Source organism: Sinocyclocheilus anshuiensis, unplaced genomic scaffold (assembly GCF_001515605.1).
Source record: "Sinocyclocheilus anshuiensis isolate Anshui unplaced genomic scaffold, SAMN03320099.WGS_v1.1 scaffold112, whole genome shotgun sequence".
Classification (NCBI taxonomy): Eukaryota; Metazoa; Chordata; class Actinopteri; order Cypriniformes; family Cyprinidae; genus Sinocyclocheilus; species Sinocyclocheilus anshuiensis.
This window is the reverse complement of record NW_015557175.1, coordinates 173,590-196,797: the sequence shown is the minus strand read 5'-3', so window position 1 is coordinate 196,797 and position 23,208 is coordinate 173,590. Positions and strand designations below refer to the sequence as shown.

Genomic DNA, 23,208 nt, shown 5'->3' with positions numbered 1-23,208 from the left:
GGGGGCACAAGTCTAATATACCTACTAACATCAAAACTAACACTGGAGGGCGAATGAGAAAAATCTTGCGTGTCTCTACTACCAGCAGATGGTAAAGGTGATGAGACTGATGGGGGCCTAGCACGGGGTGATGGAACTGGCCTTTGAGCCAACCGCCTCGATTTGAGATCCAATTTACGTAATTGGATATCTCGGTCAGCCTGTGTCTCTACTACACGAAGCCTAATCATTTCTGCCTCACACTCCTATTTTTTAATAAAAAGATCAATTTCCTTCAACTTTAAGGCAATCCTCGGATCATGAGGCACAACAGAGCTGATATTCACATTTTCAGCTGCAGTTTCCACTGCCACTTCAGACTGAACTTCAACGCCACCTTCAGACTCTTATGGTAAAATACCCGCATCTACTAATTTCCCAAACAGGTTCTCCTTAAGCACTTGTTTTATAACATCTTTTCGAACGTCAATACGGAAGAACTCTGCCACCAAAATAAGATCTTTTTTCTTACAACGATTAAAGGCTTCAATTGTAGGACAAAGAGTAAATTCTGTAAAGTCAAACTCCATTATCCGTATGCCTGCAACACTTTCCTCCCCACCTACAGTCGAAAACAGTCAAACAATTTGAAAGAAAAGAGTACTTACCAACAACCAATTAAGAGACGAACGGACGAGCCCCCACTTGTTACGATCCCTTTCCCAGTCTAGGGTTGGGGAGTGGGCGTAACAGGTTAACTAAAACTTATACGGAAGAAATCAATAAAACGTGGAGGAATCACTCCAGTCCTCTGCTCCAGAAAAATGCAAACAAAACCACCTAGTTTGGCAAACTTACTTTATTTAGGAAAGCCAGAATTGTGGAAGTAATAAATGTCTTCAGGAGAGAGCCTGGCCAAAATAACAACCAAAAGCTACTTCATCACTCTTGCTTTGTGACATGGTGCTCCATCATGCTGGAAAATGAACAGATCTTCGCACAAACAGTCTGAAGGGAGCTTCATCAGAGAAAATAACTTTGCACCAGTCTGCACCTGCTGTCCAATCCTTGTACTTCCTGCAGAATTTCAGTCTGTCCTTGACGTTTTTCTTGGAGAGAAGTGGCTTCTTTGCTGCCCTTCTTGACACCAGGCTGTTGTTCAAAAGTCTTCACCTCACTTGCGTGCAGATGCTCTCACACCAACCTGCTGCCATTCCTGAGCAAGCTCTGCACTGGTGGTGACACGATTCTGTAGCTGACTTCTCAGAAGGAGACGGTCCTGGCGCTTGTTGGACACTGGGACGTCCTGAAGACTTCTTCGCTGCAGTCGAACCTCTCTCCTTGAAGTTCTTGATGATCCAATAAATGGTTCTTTCAGGTGCATTATTCTTTGTAGCAATTTCCTTGCATGCGAGGCCATTTTGATGCAAAGCGATGATGGCTGCACGTGTTTCTTTGGAGGTAACCATTGCTAACAAGAACACATTGATTGAAATCGTGATTAACCTGACTAGTAATCATTCACACTTTCACATGTGCTGCCGATATGATTAGTCAATTAATGTTAGCTGGTCATTTTGTGTCAGGATCAAAAAACATTGAAATTAGTTTTTCTGTGAAAAGTTCATTTTTTGGCCAATGAAGCTTTTAGCAATTATTTAAAATCACTCTACACAATAATCTAGAAACAATGTGAATGAACACCACAACCGCTTAAGCAGCAAACTTAGCAAAACACAAAATTGATGTCACTGCCAAAACGTTTGGCCATGACTGTATATATATATATGTTTATATATATTTATGAGCAATATCACACCAGTAGCAGTGCAACATGGCTGTATATCAGCACGGCTGTGATTCAGCAGTAGATAATCACAGCCGTGCTGATATACACCAATATCGCACTGCTACGAGTGTGATATTGCATTTATACAACAGTTTGACGGCACGAGTGGGTAAATACATAAGAAACAACAATGGAGTGTCTTTAAAAACCCTCTTTTGTGCAGAACTACTTCCTTTCGCCACAGATTCAAATCTCAGTTTGACAGTTTAACAGCTGAGCTCAAGATCCGTTACTAATTCGAAAACGTCACTTTAGGACTAGTAACGAAGGAACGTTGAGTTGCTTAAAAGCTTTTGTTTTGCATTAAAAGCTTGTTGTCTTACTGTATTAAAGCTGTGTATTATGTAGAGTATTATGAGAGAGAGATGGACTGAGCGAGTGTGATTACCTGCATCTGATACAGCATTCATTCTTCAGATCAATCTCATATATAAAACATTAGTTTGAATGTTCGCTGAGGAAAGCGATATCTTTGTCATACTATCCTTTCATCTGTTAAGGGTGATTTCCGATGACAGTGCTGCTCAGTGCATTTGTTGGCTGCGTCTTACCAAACCAAACTTATTTTAAAAAACAGACACTTGAACTTACATCAGCGTGATAAAAACGTCATAAAATGACAAAAACCATCTTTTGAAAAAAATGATTTGAAGTGTAATTTAATTATTTAGTTTGTCTCACATCCCATTAGATTACATGGAGAGGGCGGGGTTTATGACCTATACTGGGTCCAGCCACCTTGGGGCGATCGAAACCTTTTAGCTTCACTTTTCAGGACTTGTGCAGCACACTTGTAGTTGTAATCGAATCCACATCCAACTACGCAATGGGTTGTGGGCAACATTAGCCGTTAGATTGTGCACGGATCTGCATTTCGAATTTCCATCAGAGCCATCTGGGTACCTTTGGGATCCTCATTTCAATATACTAAGATTTGTGACACTAATACTAATTTTGAATATTATTTAGGACAGATAGTATGTGAACTGGGACGCAGTGTTTGAAATCAAATAGCTTTCCATTATGACTGCGCTCTTCGCTAATTCGCGCAGTACCTGAGCGTAGGCTAATTGACTCCTCCCCCAGTAACACAACTGTTTATACATATAGCCTAGAAACATTAAATATAGGCATTAGGCTACATGTTTAATCATATTAATATTTTGTAGGTTTTAATGTTTTTATTATTATTATTGTTTACAATTAAAGTGACATACAGAGTGAAAAGGCCCGCCCTAGCGCCACCCTAGGCTAATTTAAAAGTTTTTGTCCATCCATGCCAGAAATAATGGCATCTCTAAATAATTTTCCCAATTAAAACATTAGTTTGCCAGTCGGTGTGCCTCTTAATATTATTATTAACCCATTTTACGGTAGCATTTTTACAGTTTTTGAGTGAACTATTTCTATTACTAATGTTCATAAGGATTCTTCTACTTCTGAATGATAAATCAGAAGTAAACACTGTAAACAGAAAATTCATTCATTATCAGTTTTTACATGTGGGTTTCTGCTTTTGCAGAAGCCAAATAAAGAGGTAATGGGTATGAAGTGGCTTTCCTATAAGCCAGGGTTCCTCAAATCTTGCCCTGGAGGGCCAATGCCCTACAGAGTTTAGCTCCAACCCTGATCAAACTCACCTACCTGTGATTTTCTAATGATCCTGAAGACATTGATTAGCATGCTCAGGTGTGTTTGATTAGGGTTAGAGCTAAACTGTGCAGGAAAGTGGATCCCGTGGGCCAGATTTGAGGATCCCTGCTATAAGCCATGGCAGGGTGGTAATTGTTGTTGACTCAGGTTGGAATAAACAATGTCCACAAAGCGATGTCCGTTTCTTGACTGGTTAATTTAATGAACAAACAACATTTACAATAAAAGCATGTGGAGCTAAGAACCATATGTTCCCCCGTACCTGTTCAATACATCCTCAAGGTAAGGTTAATATGTGATGTTGAACAGTTGAGCTACATCTACTCACCACAGTGCACATCGCCCTCTAGTGGTGAAATAATCACATTTTAGCTCCTACAGGGTAAGATAAGAAACGCTTGTCCAGGTAGGTGATGTAGACAATCCTGTGGAGGACTGTCCTCATTCCAGTGATGAAGATGATGATGAAGGAAGCGTTGACAAAGATGAAGTAAGGTCTTCTACTTACTACATCACACCTGTGCTAACTGTCTTCGAGAAATAATTTTTTTTTTTTCTTTTGCATGTAAAATCTTATCTGGAGCTCCAGCAACCCTAGAGTATAAAAACGGTTGACTCCTACAACCTTTACAATGTCTGTGCACTTTTGTAATCATTGGAAAATAACCTTTTTTACAACCTGTGTACAATCAGCACTTTTACATATTGGCGTCAAATCAATTTTTTGAAAGCTATAGTTTTTTTTCAATCAAAGTTACATATTCCCATGGAAATGAAAACATTACATGTGTTCCTCCATTTGAAGTTCTCTCATACAGCTTTTTTTTCCATCATCCATGTATCTTTGATTTTTTTTTTTTTGGACCTCATAATCAAAATGTCACAACTCATTCTTGCAGTAAAAATAAGGTGACTTCTGCCAGACTTCTCCACTCATTTATACCCAATCACCAATTCACGCCTTACATTGTTTTTTTGTTCTCAATAATCTGTTACACTCAGATGTCCGTCACAAGCTCTGTCGCTACTTCCATTTCATTGCGATTTTATAAGATTTTTTTTCATTCACATAAAATCAGTGCTTAGGAGCTGCATATTTGATTTTGTTTCTATTAAGATTGTATTATTATGCTCGTTTATAAGCTAAAATAATAAATTAATACAGGTCTTGTTTGGATCCTTTGTAATTGTTGATATTTTATCACCAATTTGCACATAAACGGGGCACCTTTAAAGAGTCTTCATATTTTAACTTACATAATCCTCAACCAAAATCAGATAAAGTTAATTCAGATAACGTTCATAATTAAATTCACACAGCAAAATGGAAAACATGTATTAAATACATTGGTATGTCTCCAGTGATTAAAATCAATCCTGAGAGGACATCCAGAGATAGAGCCATATTTAATGTCTCTGCACTCTGGATTAGGCTTCAGACAGTAACATCATCCTGTTGAAATAACAAATAAAGTGTAAATATGCATATTTATGATGGGGGAAAAACATTTGATGTGTTACATTTTCTTTGTGCAAAAAATGGAATTTGATGGAAAAAAAGGATTTATTACAATTATTTATTATTTCATGGAATTTAGCACATTTTTCACCTGTTGAATTTACTCCATCCAGTGCATCGGTTTCCTTATTTGCCCTCAGTATGAGTCCAAGCTAATTGTAAAGTGTTGACAAATTAACAGAACGAAGGCATTAGGATTGACGCCATCTGTGTCCGATGTGTGAATTCCAGCTATGACTAAGTTGAATCAAAAATGAAGTAAAATTATGTTTACTCTTACTCTCTTTGGGAAATGATGTTACTCATTTGAGTTGCCATTTCAAAGCTAAAACAATTTATTGCATCCACTAATTAAAAAAAATACCATAAGCAAGCCTGTTACACACGCTAGTGACAAATTTACACCGCAAAGGTGGCACAGAAGTGCTTCTGAAGTGGCATTTAGGTGTCTTTACACAGACTGTTTAATGCTGCTCAGAGCTCCACAGCAATTTCAACTGTATGCTGTGATGCTATGGGCTGAGGAGGGTCAGAGCAGGCTTAATTGCAGGGCATTGCACCTTTACACAAAATTTGTGCAGGCACAGAGCAGCCTTAACTTGGCAGTGTAAAGACACCTTAGGAGACACATTTTAAGGCAACTCATATGATGTACTCATTTCACATCACTAATGCTACTTGACAGGTTTTACCGTATGACCCCAGATTGTCAATCTTTTTAAATCATTGTGAATGAACATCACAATAACAGCATGTTGTCTAACTCTTGTTTTGTTAATTTAATAAAAACACATCAGAATTCAAACAAATACAAAACTGAAAAAAAAAGATAACTTTTGATCACTCCAACACGGGAAGGAACTTTTGAGACCCACACGGCAAACAATGCAGAATCTTCACATTAACAATAACATGTAAATAATAAATGGAGCTTTTTCTGTGAGCTGGTGTAACTTAGGTATTCATAACTGATGGCAGAGGTCTAACGGAGTAGTAGTGGTATTAGTGCATATGCAGAAGTGATATGAATACACATCAGATCATGTGAAACTGTATTTACCAACTTAAACATTACAAGAGTGATACATGTTCAATAATAAGCAAGTAGTGCCTTTTCAACTGTCCCGTCTCATTTTGTGCTCTAAACAGTGAACCGACATGATTCATTCAGATGATTAAATCTGATATACGCATGTCCTTTCATATATCAACACCTAAACCTGTTTAAAAAAAACGTCTGGGCACATTTATATTTATAAAAATAAACATTTTGCACATGAAATGAAGCCTTTTTGTGAAATTCCTATTATTGTCAGTTTTGATTTTTATTAGATTCTCAGTGCTGTATATCTTTTACGGCATTGCCGTAAAGAAAAATACTGTAATACAATACATTTAAATTTCTAATACAATTAAAATAATTATATTGTAAAGGTTTCCCAATGGTCTTTAAAAAGGCTTAATTTTTAAGCAAAATGTCATTTCTTATTTTCTTCTTATAATTTTGTGGCGAAATGAACTTGTTTTTGATGACTGCTATCAGTTTGTTACCTGCTGTCAAGAATGTCACCAAAAACCACCATCAGTACTGACATTACCTTCTGACATAAATGACTTTATGGTGGATGAATGTGATCAATGAAAAAAAGTTGATGCATTTGGGTTCAAATTCAAATTCAAATTTCACCTCACCAAACCAACAACAAGATATTCAAAGTTCAAAAAGCACATTTAGATGAAACATAAGACCCCTGCATAAGACCCCCAGATTGTAAAAACAAAGAAAAAAGACTTTGCAGAAAGCAGATTTCAAAGAAACAAAACCCCTTAAACCAACTTGGAAGAAGAAAGACTTGAAGGCACCAGTGAAATGTTTACACACGAATTTCAGATCAAATAAAATTCGACTCCTCACCTGCTACAATCCCATCAAAAAAATTGAAATAAATACTCGAAACCGATTTTCTTGAGCTGTAAAACTACATATAAAAGATGGGAAAGTCTGCTGAAAGTCACGAGATAAATTACATTAAAAAAACTGTCCTTCAATGGTTATTCTGCAAAGCGGAATAGCATTTCATATAAAACAAAATAAATATTCTTTCTTACTTTTTTGGACACAAATCAGTTCTAATTGTGTCAGACCGCAAGGAAAAAACAGAGCTCACTGAATAGTGTCTTTAGAGCACTGGTGCTTTCAGTTCATCAAGAGGTTCATAGAGAAAGAACACCCAAACTGAAGATTGCAGACAACTATTTCCAGTAAACCCGACCCTCCAATTACAGCAGTTTGATGGGTTACCCAAACCAATTATCGTCACTTAGTTTTTAGAGGTAAAAATATCTTGCAAGGCAGAATTTGAGAGTTGCGCAGAATGAGAGCAAGAGGAAAAGAGGGAGAGCAGATTCACACACACCACAGTTCCCACCCCCCAAAAACGGCTCGTCTTCACGTGTCTTTGGCTATACCTTACTCCTGAAGAGCGGCTTGGCTCCAGGCCCGCAGTATTCATTGTAGATGAGTTTGAAGAGGAAGAGGTGGAAAAGCGTGATGAGGGACGCCACACTGAACCAGAAGAGGAAGGGCAGGCCTGGGTACTGCTTGGCCATGTGGTCCTCGTGAGCCAAGATGGCCTTGACGTGGATCGTGTGTCTCAGGTCTTGCAGGTGAGTGAGATCAGTGGAGATGTACAGCAGAGGCGTGATGGGCTGGGTCACCATCACCGGAAACGTGTGGCCTCGCAGCTCCGAGGTCAGCTCCACGGGCTCGTTCATGCAGCCGGCCTCACAGGCGTACAGCTTCACGGGTTTCTCCTGAGGCTTGACGGACACGTGCAGGAAGGGCTTACCCTCAGCATCCTGCAGCACGGCCAGGTTGATAAGGTCTTTATTGTAATGGATGCCCCTCAAAGAGTAGCTGTTGTGAAGAACATCCGGGTCGGCTTGGAACTGAAGGTGGTTTTCGGTGAACTGCAGACCGCCGAAACTCAGGACCATGCCTTGCATCATACCGTGAGTGCCTGCCGCCACGAGGACCTTGCATCCTCTTTTCTGGAAGGTCAGGTTCCAGAGATTCACCAGCTGCAGGATCTGAGCCACGTTGGTCAGGCGCTCCGGCCACAGGTTCTCGGCGTGCATGGTGGCGTGGCCGCTGAAGCAGTGGTCGGCGTAGTTCAGACTGGACTCCAGGCGTTCGTGCTCTTCTGCTGTGAGACTCTGATCCAGGAGGGGCGCTGTGGAGGTCGACAGAATATAGTAGAGCGTGTTGTTGACTGTGCGACTGGACGGAGTATGGGCGTCTGTGATCTTTCTGATTTCCACACCTGTAAAGCAGCAAAAGACTATGAAACATTTCCTTTTAGGTTCTTAAAGCAAGTGAACACATGAATAGAAACCTTAAAGGAGTCACATTATACTTAAAGGTAGGGTAGGCAATTTCGGAAAGGCTAGCAATAGAAATCTAACTCTGAAAGCATAAGATCCCACCCTCCCTGCAAATCACTCTCCAAAGCCTCCTGCAAAACACATGACCGCGCACCGGCAGAGCAGAGGCTAATCAGTGACATGATGAGAGACGGTGCTGATGGAGGATTGAATGCAACGCTGTCAGATTAGCTCATTTCTCATTCACCGGTGAGAAAACATTACAGTACAAAGCTCTTAATATTACAATAATAACGCCTTCCATTCTCGCTCGGTCTGCAATAGCGTAATGAACGCGCTGATGACGTATTCAAATATGCAAATACATACGTTGACAGGGAGTTAGGACAGCCTATCGTAATCCTTGGACAGAGAAATATGATTGGAACGAACATTTTATGGTCCCACACCTACCACAGATGACATAAAAATACATAAATACATTTAGACCTCTTAACTTAGTGATTGATATCGGGATGTGAAGTGACACGTGTTAAAAGTACTCAAATATTATTCTTAAGTGAAAGTACAGAAACTGAGTGAAAATTATATATATATAATTATATAATTATATATATATACACACACATATATATATAAATAAAGGGCGCTTATTCAAGAAGTGTGTTGTTGTTTCTAATCAGCAGCATTACCTGACAAAGGCTAATCTGAGATCTTGTACACTCTTAAAAATAAAGGTTCTTTATTGGCATCTTTTGTTCCAAAAGAACCTTTAATGTCCATGGAACCTTTCCATTGTGCAAAAGGTTCTTTATAGTGGAAAAAGTAGATGTAGTTTAGAAAAATGGGTCTTTTAAGAATTGTTCACTGAAAATGGTTCTTCTATGGTTCATTGCTGCACAACCCTCCATTTGGAACCTTTATTTTTAAGAGTGCAGTGGCTGGTAGAGAAGGCCATTTTACATTACACTCAATAATACTTGTATTTGGCTAGTGGCAGTTTCCAGTTTCTGTCCAATTTTTTATATTTCTTTCTGTCTTTTTTTCTGGGGGGGGGTTGAGTTAAAACTAATGTACTGTTTGTTTTCATAACACACTGAATACTTCTAAGATTAAGGAAAATTTGATTTGTCATGATATGACCCCTAATATTAATTAAAGGGATAGTTCACCCAAAAATAAAAATTCCAAACTATATAAGTTTCTCTTTCTCTCCTCTGCTGAACACACAAGAAGATATTTTGAAGAATGTTGGTAGCAAAACATTTGCTGGTTGCCATTGACTTGACTTGGTCAATGGCTATCAGCAACTGTTTGGTTATCAACATTTTCAAAATATCCACTTTTGAGTTCAACAGAAGAAAGAATTTCATACAGGTTTGGAACAACTTGAGGATGAGTAAATGATTCCAGAATTTTCACTTTTGGGTGAGCTATCCCTTTAATTCAGAACTGTAAAAAAAATGTTGAGGTGCATACAATGAACCTGAAATGTATATATTGAATAGCAATTATGTCAGACTGTGCTCAGTCGACTTGCCAGATATGAAGAGATCCACCCATGCTTGCTGGTGCTCTTGCATCAATTCTTCCACATTGGCTCGGAGGACATCCACCATCTCTCTCTTGACTCCTTCTCTCAGTTTGCCAAGGGTCTCGTCCAGTTTCCCGCCCTCGGTGGGCTCCGAGGTGTGAATCACGCTCACCAGGTTTTCTGAGTATTCAGATTTGGCAGGAACCTGGATCTTGGTGCTCAGCTTCTTTGTGGCCACCACCACCAACACAGTGTCCTTCTTTTCCGTGAGCACCCGGCCTGAGGAGAGCACAAGCTCCTTTTCCTCCATCTTCTCCACGGTGCTCCTAAACGACAGAGACTCCGTGGCCAGGTCAACCGAAAGCGGACGGTCTGTAGGGTTTGATATGTGAATCCTCTGAAGATAAACATTGGGTCGACTGCGATGCGCAACAAACTCCTCTCGTATGATGACGCAGTCGTGAGAAGACGCTGTCAGGATGCACCGGGAGGACAGAACAGAGCCTTTTCTGTACCACAGCATCATTCCCCGGGCTTCTGAGTGCGATCCCGGCAACTGCAATCGCACAATCGGTCCATAGTCTGTTTGGTGAACCGGTGCGGAGCCAGGCTGTGAAGATGAAGCTACCCAGAGTTTGTTAGAGTCCACATCCACCAGAAAATGTCCATTACCGACCACAAACGGGACGGTTTCTTTGGTCTGGGGGGTGAGAACCACTCCCTCCCCTCGGTCCACCAACGACACCCACCTGTGAAGATCAGTCTGCAAACAAACCCCCGCAGCTCCTCCAGACTCCCTGGACATGCTGAGAAACCTCAGGAGCCCATCTGAGCTCAAGTACCAGTAGAAAATGAGGAAGAGCAGTAATCCAACCAAGACACGGCGGGCCCAGCTGCTCGAGAGCAAACCAGGCAGCCCCTTTAACCTCTGCTGAAGCCACATGGTCTGTCTTCTGCTCCAAGTGCTCTTTGATGGACTGAACATAAACGACTGCTGCTTCCTCAGTGAAGGGCGATCACTGCAGCGGGCATCAGTGACTTCCTGACAGCAGTAAAAGCTGGGAGTGGCAAACAGCTCTGACAGGCATAGTAGTATTAACTTATCAAGCTTAACTTGAAGAGCAACGCGCAAAAAGGGCTATAATAATTTCTTCAGTCACAGAGTGCTGGAAAACCCTACTTCCTCATTGAAGAAGCAAACACTTGAGTGTCGAGTTTGCGTTCAAATAAGTGCAAAACAACTCCAAACATCTGTTAAACCAGCAACTTGTAGCCGCAACGAGTTTTTGTTTATTGCAGTGCTGTAGTTGCTGTTATCAGGCTAGTCAACACATTTCTGCTCACCCACATGGCGCGTTCACTCTTCCGCATTTACTGCGTCGCGTAGCCGCGTGTTCCTGCTAGAGTTTATTTCGACGGTCGCTTGTCTGTTTTATTTGCTGTGTGTACATGTCTCTCTCAGCCAGCTGACACCTCTGTTCGTGGAAGGAAGGAGACCAGCAGGCTGCCGTAAAATCACCGGAAGTGTCGAAGACCTGTCGTAGTTCGAGCTGTGGACTAAAGCGCTTGAAGTCGCTGTTCTAGGATCAGCCCTTAGCAGCGTGTTTAACGTCACTGCAACGCAGCAGCAGTGGAAGACAAAACTGATCCTGGACCAGTATATAAGACTGACCTGGCAACGTCGAAACGGTGAAGACTGCTGTCTTTGCTGTTTTTAGTCTATGGAACTAATAGATTAGATATGTTGTTTTAAATATAATGGAAAAAATATATATTTATTATTATTTTTTTAAATAAATAGATAAATAAATAAATAAATAAGTGTGTTGGTATTTAATTATATTGGGTAACCAACATATTTTATATGTGCATTAAATAAATAAATAAATAAATGCTGCATATTTTTTGACAGGCCTACCAATACTTGTATAACTTATAATAAAATATGATTATCGATTTTTTTTTTACATTTGATAAATGCACTTAATATATTCAAATGATTTCTGAAAAAAAATAAATAAATAGATCGCTTTCTCTAGTTGCCTAATAAACCATATTGTTGGCTCTGTGACGGATCACTTTTGTTCTTCTTTTGTAAGTCACTTTGGATAAAAGTGTCAATTAAATACATGAATATAAATGTATATATAATTTATATTTCATTATTATTATTATTAATTAGTCTGACTTAATTTGTTTTCCTATTTAGTAATACTGTACATTTCGGCAATACATTCATATTCAATTTGTAGCCCACTGTACAGACAAGAGTTAACTGTATAAAGATTTCATCTGGAAGGTTATAAATGTTTATAATTAAAAGGTTAAAAAATGTATATATTAGATTTCGTGACTAGCCTATATTCAAATATTGTGTTTTAATTTACTTTTGCTAAAAAGCCTATCTAATTTCACATTCCATTGTGACAGTTTGCCTTACACAGGATGACAACATGTGTTCAACAAACTGTTTTGCCTAGTTTTTTTTTTTTGAAGACAAAACTTTAACATACCATCAGCAATATTAATTAGAGTAAAACAAGTGGTTTTATTCATGCTTTTTTTTCTCCATATAATTTTATACATTTATTGAGACAAGGCTAGTTGTGACGCTTTGAACTCCAGTTAATATCAAACTGAGCTGCTCCTCTTCTTCTGCTGAAACCGAGGGGTGGAGAAAGGCAGCAGTGGGCAGGCTGTGTTTGCTCGGGAATGCAGAACTAACTCTCTCTCGAGGAAAGGCCTTATTTCATCAGCCGCCGTTACTGTGGAGGACTGAAGAAGAATAACGGGTCCGAAGATGAGAGGAGTGCTGGTCGTCCTCGCCTGTTTGTTTGCGTCCTTTTCTCCGCTCGCCTGTAATCAGCAGGGCTCGATCCCCGAGGGTAAGGCAATGATTTCAGCTGATCCCAGTGTGAACAGGATTGTTTGCATAGATAAAGTTCTCCAGACTCACCGCTGACGTGGACCCCTTCTTCACACAGATCAGTGCAGATCAGCTCAGTTTATGATGATAAACCACAGCAAATTACACTAAAACAATGCAAAAAGTTCTCACATTTCTCAAAATGTAAATAAGAGCAACAAAAAAACAAAAATTGCGAAATGTGAGTGCAACAAAATACTTTGTTACATCGTTGCTACGCTCGTTTTCTCGGAGCCAGATATATTCAAGGTTCCCTTACCAAAAAGTAGTATACTTCAAGTTTATTTTAGTAAGTATACTTAAGTAAAGTTCAAGTATATTTTTAAGTATACTTTATGTAGTAAGTATACAAATATCAGTGTACTAGTAGTATACTTGTAAGTGTACTATTTCAATACTCCTTGGGACTAAATTGGCCCACTTTCTAGTATATAAAAGTATACTTTAAGTATAACAGTAGTAAACTTTGAGTACACAACTAGTTTACATCTAATGTGTTTAGTTTGTACTGCAACTATACTAAAAGTGAACTTATACTAAAGTAGACTAAAAGTATACTTTCCTATTTGTAGTTTAAAAGAAGTATACTAATAGAACACTTGAATAAACTTCTTTTTCGTAAGGGTTACCTAGACTGCGCAAGAAAAATAAATAAAGCACAGTGCATTACACATGATAGAAAACGCCTTAGTGTCGGCTAAAGAGATACCACTTTTGCAGCAGAATTAGCTTTCTTGCGCCAGGCGAATAATGTATACGAGTCACCTACATCTTGGATGCCCTGGGGGTAAGCAGATAAACATCACATTTTCATTTTTGGGTGAACTATCCCTTTAAGATTGCAGCTGTGCCTGGAGTTCCTGTCTGATCCTCACAAGAGAGCAGCGGATGTGGGATTCCCATTAGGATGTGCTCTTCCAGCACGTAGACAGAGGAGCTGCACGTTTCTGTGTGTTCATGCTGTTGTGTGTTTTCAGGAGATCTTCTCGTGCTGACTGTAGCCACGCAGGAGACTGATGGCTTCAGGCGCTTCTTGAGATCCGCAAAGCACTTCAATTACACCATCAAGGTGAGGCGGTTATTCTACAGTCACTGGTTTGAAATAAGTATGTTAATAAAGTGCAACGTTAGGGTTTTCTATGAAGTCATCAGGTTAGAATTCAGATCGATTTTTTTTCTCTTGACTAGCTATAGAAGGCACAAAATCTCATCTAAACACTTCTGATGAATTTAGTCATTTGTGAGATTTAAGTCAGTCGAAACAGTTTTGAGGTTAATCTAGTTTTGTTTCTCTAGAAAAGAATCATCTATGGCATCATATTATATTGAATATTAAAGTTTTTGTGTCTATTTGGGAATGATTTGTGGACACATCAATGCTTTTTGGATTTGTGCAGTGAAAGCTATAGTTTTTTAGCTCAAGAGACCCTTGGGTAAAATGGGCCCCAGAGTTGGCACAGAAGGACCCAAGTGGCATGTTGGTAGTAGTGTTATTATTTTTAAATGAAATACTTATTGTAATTAATGGGGTTATTATTCAGTATCTCTTCGCATTCATTGAAACTTATAGGCTAATTGAGTGAAATTAGTGGTGCTTTTATGACTAATCTTCAATTAAAATATGGGCAATTAAATATGTAAATAGCCTATGCCTGTATAAAAGTCATAGCATAAATTTACCTTTTAAATTAATCTTTTTTACTGGGATTCTGCTTCGTCTGTCATCGGTTATTCAATTATTCGACTAAATTGTCAAAATACAATTTTAATTAGAATAGTAGATAAAGACACTTAGAAAAATCTATTTATTTCCTATAATAACACATTGGTTGATGCATCATCGTCCTGTATGCTAAACATGCCAAAAATATCATTCTCATCCTTGCTATAATGCACAAAAACATAATTATATACTGTTTAAATCGTAATGCATAAATCATTACTATTTTACCTTTAATTTATTCTGATGTATATAAATATATTGCATGTAATTTTGTAGTATTTTATTAATTAGCATCATCCTGTCACTTTTTGTTCTTAATGAAAATTACATCTTTGTGTTTTTCTCTTGATATCAGGGTTAAATATGACCTTGACATTTTTGTTATATGCCCCCAATATAACACAGTTCACAGGTTATTATCCACAGACTGATGCCTGACATTCCTCTGCCGTTTTTTAGGTTCTCGGGAGGGGTGAAACATGGAAAGGTGGAGATTACATGTCTCCTCCAGGTGGAGGGCAGAAGGTGCGCCTGCTGAAGTCTGCTCTGGAGGACATACAGGACGAGAACAGAGTCATTCTTTTAGTGGATAGGTAGTTATGTCCATCATAATCATGCCTGGAATGATTTGTCTGTACCGTTTCCGCTATCAGTGTTGATCATTGACAGTAACGATTGTTTATGCTTGGGCTTTCCACAGCTATGACGTGATCTTTTCTTCTGGTCCGAGAGAGCTGCTGAAGAAGTTTCAGCAGGCCAAGCACAGAGTTGTGTTTTCTGCCGAGACGCTCATCTGGCCGGACCGTCACCTGGAAGACAAGCATCCTCATGTCAGGGAAGGGAAGAGGTTCCTTGGAGCAGGAGGCATGTATTCCTCTCTTGTTCTATTATTAGCTTTAGATGTACGATAAGCTCTATTAGCTCCATTTTGTATAGTTTTGGATTCAAAATGAATGTTATGAATCATTTACACATACATTTCACAATGACATGTTGGAGTTATTGGTGCGTTTAAGTCCTCCTGGGAGGTTTGTTTACTAGTCGGAAAGTCATAAATACGGCATCAGGTGTGTTCACATCTCTTTAGTCAGAGCAAGATGTCGTTATCCTTTTTTTTACAAAAAATACAGCAATGTTTTTTAATTCTATAAAATGATGAATACAAATGTGTAACAGGTGTATTTTTGCTTTTTTTATTATATTTATGAAAGTGTAACCTTAATTGTGTGTGTGTGTATATATATATATATATATATATATATATACACAATCATAATTGAACAATACTATATTTCCTATACATATTACAAAATACTATATTTATTTTAGTTAGTTATATTGTAGATATATATATATATATATATTAGTCAACATTTGAAGTGGATCAAAACCTTTCATCAAAGTTGTCCTTAAACCTAAAACCGAAATGCGTTCTTGTCCTAGGACAACTTTGATGAACTTTTTTGATCCACTTCAAATGTTGACTACTGTATGTATATATATATATAAAATAAATTTACTGTCACTCGGTAAACTCGGGCTCAAAGAAAAGAGTTTCCCATTCATGATTATGATATTGTGGTGGCGTTAATGTGCGTTCAACTCCTAAAGTACGATCTTTCCGACATGACTCGAATGCACCATATATTTCACCACAAAATCAAAAGAGTAATTTAAAAAATGTTTTTTATTTAAATACAAAGAGGCTCTTTTTAGGACCACTAAGATCCATTACGTTATTTTCATGAAAATTAAACCTGTAATTTTAATGGCTAGGCAGCCCTCTTTACGGCCCCTTGTTCCAAGTTATGGATCAAAATTCCAAGAAAATCGCATTCGTCCGCATCGCGAGGGCACGTAAACACGCCACCCCCCTCTCGTCATTACTGTAATACTTCAATAAAATGTCTTCAAAACAAAACAAAATAATTCATTACAATTAGAACTGTGTTGTATATACAATTATACTTTATTTTGTCGATTACAGTAGGTGTTATACTTGGGTTTTTGTTTATTTTAAAGCCCTAAATTCAGCAATTATAAAATTATTATTTTAACAGTGGATGAATGCTTCAGTTTTGTAGGCAATGGTGCATAGAATAGAATGGAAGCAAACCAATGCATGTAATAATATCTTGTAATTCATCATACAGTAGCTATAACCAAGCATACCACCAACTGAAATAATCACTTTTAACCTTATAATTCAGCGGTTGAATGTAATTGCGAAGAGCTCATATTCTTGTCTTTGTAGAGAGTTAGGCTACATTTACTAGGAACTGCTTTACTAAGACTTTTGAGGCTTCTTCCTTTTTTAATTTCCTTTCTCACAATCTCTCATTTTTCTCATACTTGCATATAATCAGAGACTACTTTACTGTCATTATTGCCATCTGTGGCCTCTCTGAAAATCCACTCTCTTCCTTCTTTTCATGACTAATAATTCAAAGTTTAAATCATCTAAGTACACACCTAAACCAGATAGTAATAATATGCGTCTGTTTATTTATAGGCTTTTTTCCATTGTTACGCTGGATGTTTTCTTTTTTTCTAGGCTTCATTGGCTATGCACCCAATCTTAAACAGATGCTTTCGGACTGGTCAGGAGCAGATAGTGACAGTGACCAACTCTTTTTCACCAAGCTATATATCAACCCGGAGAAAAGAGTGAGTGTTTGGCTATAGTTTGTTGGGCATAGCGTGGTTTCCTAAAACTTTATTGCTCTGTTTTAAGATATGTTGCCCTGTTCTCAGAATGCACATTCAAGTTCACAGTTTTCAGTAATGACACATTAAATGTGTTTACACTGTGTTTTGACATTTTCTTCCCTGTCATTTCCTCTTTAGAAGTCTATAAATATAACTCTGGACAACAAGTGCAGATTGTTCCAGAATCTTCACGGAGCTCTTGGTAAGTGTATCGTTTCGTGTTCTTACAGCCCGCTTTAGAAATACAGCTGTTAGAGATTTAATTGGAGAACAGCTCCAATGTAAACTTTAAGGAGGCTTCTGCAAATTTCTCCCTAGCATCAGCTCTCTGAAGAAAAACATCCCTTTTTATGGTGCAGCGTCAGTACAGTTCTCGCTCTCTGATACCTGCTGGGATGTTTCCTCTTTCTGTAACCTTTCAGTTTAATGAGGAATCGCCAATGCAATGCTTTGCTGAGGGTCTCAAATGCTGATTGGTTTCACGTGGACTGAAGTCTTCTATTTGAGTTTAAAGCTGCGTTCTGCTCGCCTGGCAGCTGTAGTTTTGACTCACTGCCAGATTGTGGGAGGAGAGCGACTTTAGGTGGTTTAAAAAGCTTCCTTTCTCTTTCTGGATCAGAGGTGTCCATTACAGATGCCCAAGGGAGATTCATTTAAACATTTATGGAGGAAATCCTTTATGAATGGGCCAGTGGATATTTATGGACATTTAACTGATCATATAACTACACAACGATTCAAACAGAATTCAGCTGCAACTGAATGATAATGTTGAATTTTAATCAGAATATTAATGATAATTTTTTTGTTTTAATTGCATGAACAGATGAGGTCGTGCTGAAGTTTGAAGATGGACGCGTGCGAGCCAGAAATGTGCTTTACAACACTCTACCTGTTATTATCCATGGCAACGGACCCACCAAAGTAAAACTATTTTAGTGTTATGATCCAAATAACTGTAATGTAAAAGTAAGATCTTTTCTATAGCGTTCTGTCTTGTTCAGTTTAATAATAGTAATAAAAAATAAATGCTGTTTCTTTCAGCTTCAGATAAACTACCTAGGGAACTATATCCCACATCTGTGGATGTTTGAGACTGGCTGCACATTATGTAACGAGGGTCTGCGACCTCTTTCTGGACTCCAGGTGGGCCTTACGTTTTTTTTAATCATTTTTTTTAATTAAAATTAATCATGAAAGCCATTTATAAAGGAACTGTTGTGTTTAGATTTATTGTATAGATTGTTTTATTAAATAACTTTAGTCAAATCCACTTTTACGGAGCATGAAGGGGGAAAAAGCAAGATATTGTGGCCACAAATTAAGAATTAGTTCCCATGACTAATTAATTAGTAACCAAACTAAACACAAAAAATGTGGCCACAAATTATTAAGTTGTGGGAACAAATTTTTAATTTATGGCCTCAATACCTATTTCTTTCTTCTGCATGGCATGTGCAGGGCTCCATACATCTTGATTATTAAATATTCATGATAACAATGTAAAGATTGACATTGTGTAGTTATTATCCGAAGGAGCTGTTTATACCTGATGTGACCCTTAAAAATGACCTACTTTAGTCAGGCTGATTCAGACATATTAAATAAATAAATAAACAAATCTAAAATTGAAATAAAAAGCTGAAATTCAATTCAGTGTTCACTGTTCACATACAATACATTGCATTGAACCAATACAAATTTTAAAATTAAAATAATTAAAAAAATAATAATACACAAAATAATATAGAACTTTATGAACGTGACTACATTAATTTACACCAATAAAAATCTAATTACTGCACATTTTTCACTGTTTACACCATAAGCATTCATAGACACTTCCATAGGCAGCCAAACATATACATTTCAATTGAAATTAAGCTTCAGCTAAATAATTGCTTGGTTTATGAATGGCTTGGCTGTTTTTTGTCTGCAGGAGAGTGAATATCCTGTGGTGGTCATTGGGATCTTCATCCAGCAGCCCACGCCCTTCGTCTCTGTGTTCTTTGAGCGCTTGCTTAACCTCAAATACCCCAAAAACCGCCTCCGATTATTCATCTATAATCAGGTAAAACATTATGTTCAGATTTATAACTCTGTGCATTTTTAACAGTTAAGCCTTAACACTTTGCAATAAGGTTTCATTGTTAACATTTGTTAACTACATCAGTTAACACGAATTTACAATGAACAATACTTGTAGCATTTATTAATATTAGTCAATGGTAATTTCAACATTTACTAATACATTTTTAACATGAATAAACAATGAACAATTATATTTTTACTAACTAACATTAACAAAAATAAATGTTAGTTCATGTTAGCTAATGCATTTGCAAATGTTAAAGGGGTCATATGATGCTATTTTCAAAGCTCATTATTTTGTGTATTGGGTGTAATAGAATATGTTAGCATGCTTTAATGTTCAAAAAATGCATTATTTTTTCACGTACTGTTCATTATTGCAGATCCTCTATTCACAGTCTTTCTAAAATGTCAAGTAAAGTCACCTTTATTTATATAGCGCTTTTAACAATACAGATTGTTTCAAAGCAACTTTGCAGCATTAAGTAGGTGTCATTAATGCAAAGTGACAAAAGTAAACACTCAATGTTCAGTTAAAGGCAGATCATCATTGAATTCAGTGATGTCAACATCCAGCTCAGTTCAGTTTAAATAGTATCTGTGCAATCAAGTCGACGATATCGCTGGAAATGAAGTGTCCCCAACTAAGCAAGCCAGAGGCGACAGCGGCAAGGAACCGAAACTCCATCGGTGACAGAATGAAGAAAAAACATTGGGAGAAACCAGGCTCAGTCGGGGGGCCATTCTCCTCTGACCAGACGAAACCAGCAGTTCAATTCCAGGCTGCAGCAAAGTCAGATTGTGCAGAGGACTCAACTGGTTCCTATGGTCTTGTCCCGGTGGCCGTCTAGGATTTGTTGAAAAAAAATGTGTCGATTTCTACAAAGCCCCTCCTTCCAAAAGCGCAGTGTGCTCTGATTGGCCAGCTGACCCAGTGCGTTGTGATTGGCCGAACATCTCAAGCATGTGTCGGAAATGTAATGCCCCTTACCATAATCGTGAGCTTTAGCTTCCAAAGCAATGATAAGAACAGTTAATAATGCCGTCAGTTTTACTATATCACAACAGGCTCTACTCGAGCGTCCAGTGTGAAGCAGAACATGTAGTGAATCATGTTTGTCGTCTTTTCGCCGGCAGTTATATTCAGAGAACAGAGGATACTACGTTTGTAAACATAAATCCATCTCTGTCTGCACTTGTGATCGTAAGAACGACAAACAGTAAGCATTACTCTACACTTCACCAAACTCAGCATTTGAACAGTCAATAGCAAATTATAAAACTTACTTACAGGCTCTGATTCAGAAGCTCCAGATTGTCCGAGCAAAGTTGGAATTGCCCCATATTTTAGAAACAGCCTTTCTGCACAGCCGGCCTTGTGCTCTCCCAGGTTCAGGAAACTTTGCTGCTCACACTCGAACATTTGGGTTGTACTGTTCTGGAACAGTGTTGTAAATAAATGTTAACCACTGACTCCTAATTGCGTCCACTTTCGGAAAGGCCAAAAAAGTGCTTTTGCTTCCGCATAGAAACACAAAGCGTCTCCACGGCATGGCGGCAACAACACTACTGCCATACCTGAAACCACGCCGTCTTGCTTTGCGTATCCATTTGGGTGGTATTATGCAAATATTTCCACATAGTGACGTAGATATGTGAGGCGTTTTCGGCCGGTCTGGATCAGCCTTCTCTTTTAGACAGAAAAATTCCTTTTGTGGTAGACTTTGAGCTCTGTAACTTTGCCGATCGTATACATGCACAAACAGCTACAAAACACACTAAAGTAAAAGGAAAACATGCAAACGCATCATATGACCTCTTTAATAAATGGGACCTTATTGTAAAGTGTTACCAATTAAGCTCTTAAAATGGTGACAGTCCTTATTTATTATTATATAGACATCTATCTATCTAAGATCAGTATTAGGGAACTGATACGCCTGTCCTGTTGAGTGTTTTTTCATAAGTTGGGTCTTCATTAAAGGCGGATCAGATTAGATTCACATGGACTTTGTGTATATTAATGAATCGCCTACATTGATGTTCATTACTGTAATTCTTCATGGATGTTTTTTTTTATGTTCAGTATATACCGTGAAGGACAATCCTTTTGATTCATGTCTTTTGCAGGAATTACATCACGAACCACACATACGCACATTTCTGGAGTATCACGAGTCTGAATACCAGGATGTGAAGCTGATTGGACCAGAGGAGGATATAGATCCTGTGACCTCACGTAATATTGGCTTGTGAGTGTGTTTTTTAAATACAATAGTTATTTTTACAAAAAATAAACAGTCAGTTTTAATACTTCAACGTCCATAACCGGTGAACATAGGCCCTTTTCACACAAACGCGGTTATTTTTAAAACCGCATCTTTTTCTACGCGGTTTGGCCGTTCGTCCACACACAAACGCAGCACCAGGTCACTAAAACCGAACATTTTTGAAAATGCCTGCCAGGGTGAAGATTTTCAAAAACTCCGGTTGCAGTGTTATCGTGTAGACAGCAAAACCAGAGCTTTTGGCTTGTGACGTTGGAGCCTGCGCTGTTATCTCCGCCTACTGGAGACTTTTTCAGGCTTCTGATTGGCCAACATGGCTTTACGGTTGAGATTATATCGCCACCTGTTGGCTCGGCATGCTCTTGACAGTGCTTCATAGCATGCGTTTGCGTTTTCATGTGGACGGAGATTTTTTTAAAGGAAAAACTCAGTTTATAAAAATACCCATGTACGTGTGGACATGGCCATAGTTTGTCATTGTACGAATGGCTCCTCTATGCTTTGAATATTCCATTGATTTCTTTTTTTCTATTTTCGTTGCAGCGATATGTGTCGAGACGACATTGACTGTGAATACTTCTTCAGCATAGACGTGGACGTGGTTTTAAAGAATGAAGACATGCTTAGAATCTTAATTGAGCTCAATAAGTAAGTGAAGAAGTAAGACTTGAAGAAATGAAAGTACTTGACAAATGAAGGCAAATATGTTTTCTTTGTTGAGTTCATGTCCCCTATTGAAATATAGTAATGGTGGCTTTAAACATATATTTCAGGTTTTGAAATAATGAACCTGTATGGATAGCATCTGTTTGTAAGCATGCACAAATATTGCACGTACAATAATGTACTTGCCATGCAAACCTGTGGAGGATGCCTGATATTGATGCCTTCAAAGCCTTTTTTCTTTGATTCTAATCAGTTTTTATGAACCTCACAGGCCTTTCATTGCACCAATGATGACCAAACCCGGGCGTCTGTGGACAAACTTCTGGGGTGCGCTCAGTGCCGACGGGTACTACGCCAGGTCAGAGGATTACATGGACATAGTTAAAGGACGCCGCATGTAAGTTGGTGTTTAGTTCGTTTCATTTGTTCTGTGAAATCACTGAGAATCCACAGAGATATTGTTGTTGGAAGGAGGTCTGGTATGTTGAGTGTATTTCACTGCTCTAAAAATATGAAGCAGTCTTTGAAATGTATCAAACTGGGGCAAATGGCAAACATGTGACTGTTCTCCGGTGCCTCCACAGGGGTTTGTGGAATGTGCCATACGTCTCTCACATATTCCTGATAAAAGCCGATACATTGAGGACTGATCTCAAAGATCCTGACCTGTTTGAATCTGCAACGCTTGATCCGGATATGGCCTTCTGCTCCAAAGTTCGAAACAAGGTCAGACATTACACTCAAATCACCAGGAGAAATAAAATACATTCAAACCAACTGTATTCACAGTCAATGTCGTCTCGACACATATCGCTGCAATGAAAATAGAAAAATATCTTACATCTTATATCTTGCTGATTATATATATATATATATATATATATATA

General features: G+C 38.3%; 2 protein-coding genes across 4 annotated transcripts in view; one reads left to right on the top strand and one right to left on the bottom strand.

Annotated features, from left to right (window-relative positions):
- Nucleotides 1–3,984: 3,984 nt before the first annotated feature.
- Nucleotides 3,985–11,447, bottom strand: LOC107678452 (uncharacterized protein KIAA2013 homolog). 3 transcript variants are annotated; one of them, XM_016473724.1, is made up of 4 exons: nucleotides 9,925–11,447; nucleotides 7,470–8,323; nucleotides 5,092–5,152; nucleotides 4,893–4,934 (listed from the first exon to the last, which is right to left on the bottom strand). In XM_016473724.1, the coding sequence occupies exons 1-4, from the start codon at nucleotides 10,901–10,903 to the stop codon at nucleotides 4,930–4,932; spliced, it is 1,899 nt and encodes a 632-aa protein (XP_016329210.1). In that variant the 5' UTR covers nucleotides 10,904–11,447; the 3' UTR covers nucleotides 4,893–4,929. The 3 variants fall into 3 exon arrangements, with proteins under 3 accessions (XP_016329211.1, XP_016329210.1, XP_016329212.1); XM_016473725.1 differs by lacking the exon at nucleotides 5,092–5,152 and having other exon boundaries at nucleotides 3,985–4,934; XM_016473726.1 differs by lacking the exon at nucleotides 4,893–4,934 and having other exon boundaries at nucleotides 5,080–5,237.
- A 1,117-nt stretch (nucleotides 11,448–12,564) lies between these two features.
- LOC107678430 (procollagen-lysine,2-oxoglutarate 5-dioxygenase 1-like) overlaps nucleotides 12,565–23,208 on the top strand; it is a 17,589-nt gene continuing 6,945 nt past the window's right edge. Inside the window, exons 1-13 of the mRNA XM_016473688.1 lie at nucleotides 12,565–12,803; nucleotides 13,822–13,913; nucleotides 15,027–15,160; nucleotides 15,268–15,431; nucleotides 17,122–17,234; nucleotides 17,415–17,478; nucleotides 18,103–18,200; nucleotides 18,321–18,422; nucleotides 19,216–19,347; nucleotides 21,498–21,619; nucleotides 22,199–22,303; nucleotides 22,593–22,718; nucleotides 22,906–23,047. Of these exons, the coding sequence (XP_016329174.1) occupies nucleotides 12,719–12,803; nucleotides 13,822–13,913; nucleotides 15,027–15,160; nucleotides 15,268–15,431; nucleotides 17,122–17,234; nucleotides 17,415–17,478; nucleotides 18,103–18,200; nucleotides 18,321–18,422; nucleotides 19,216–19,347; nucleotides 21,498–21,619; nucleotides 22,199–22,303; nucleotides 22,593–22,718; nucleotides 22,906–23,047 (1,479 nt within the window). The 5' untranslated portion in view covers nucleotides 12,565–12,718. The remainder of the gene's footprint in view (nucleotides 12,804–13,821; nucleotides 13,914–15,026; nucleotides 15,161–15,267; nucleotides 15,432–17,121; nucleotides 17,235–17,414; nucleotides 17,479–18,102; nucleotides 18,201–18,320; nucleotides 18,423–19,215; nucleotides 19,348–21,497; nucleotides 21,620–22,198; nucleotides 22,304–22,592; nucleotides 22,719–22,905; nucleotides 23,048–23,208) is intronic.

Bases quoted from the DNA above. Each gene is read 5' to 3' on its own strand.
- LOC107678452 (XM_016473724.1), bottom strand. From the start codon at position 10,903: ATGTTCAGTCCATCAAAGAGCACTTGGAGCAGAAGACAGACCATGTGG. The intron at 8,324-9,924 runs GCAAGTCGACTG...GCTGCTTTACAG, and splicing joins GGTGGATCTCTTCATATCTG to GTGTGGAAATCAGAAAGATC. The intron at 5,153-7,469 runs GTATAGCCAAAG...CTTTACAATTAG, and splicing joins AGCCGCTCTTCAGGAGTAAG to CTTGGACTCATACTGAGGGC.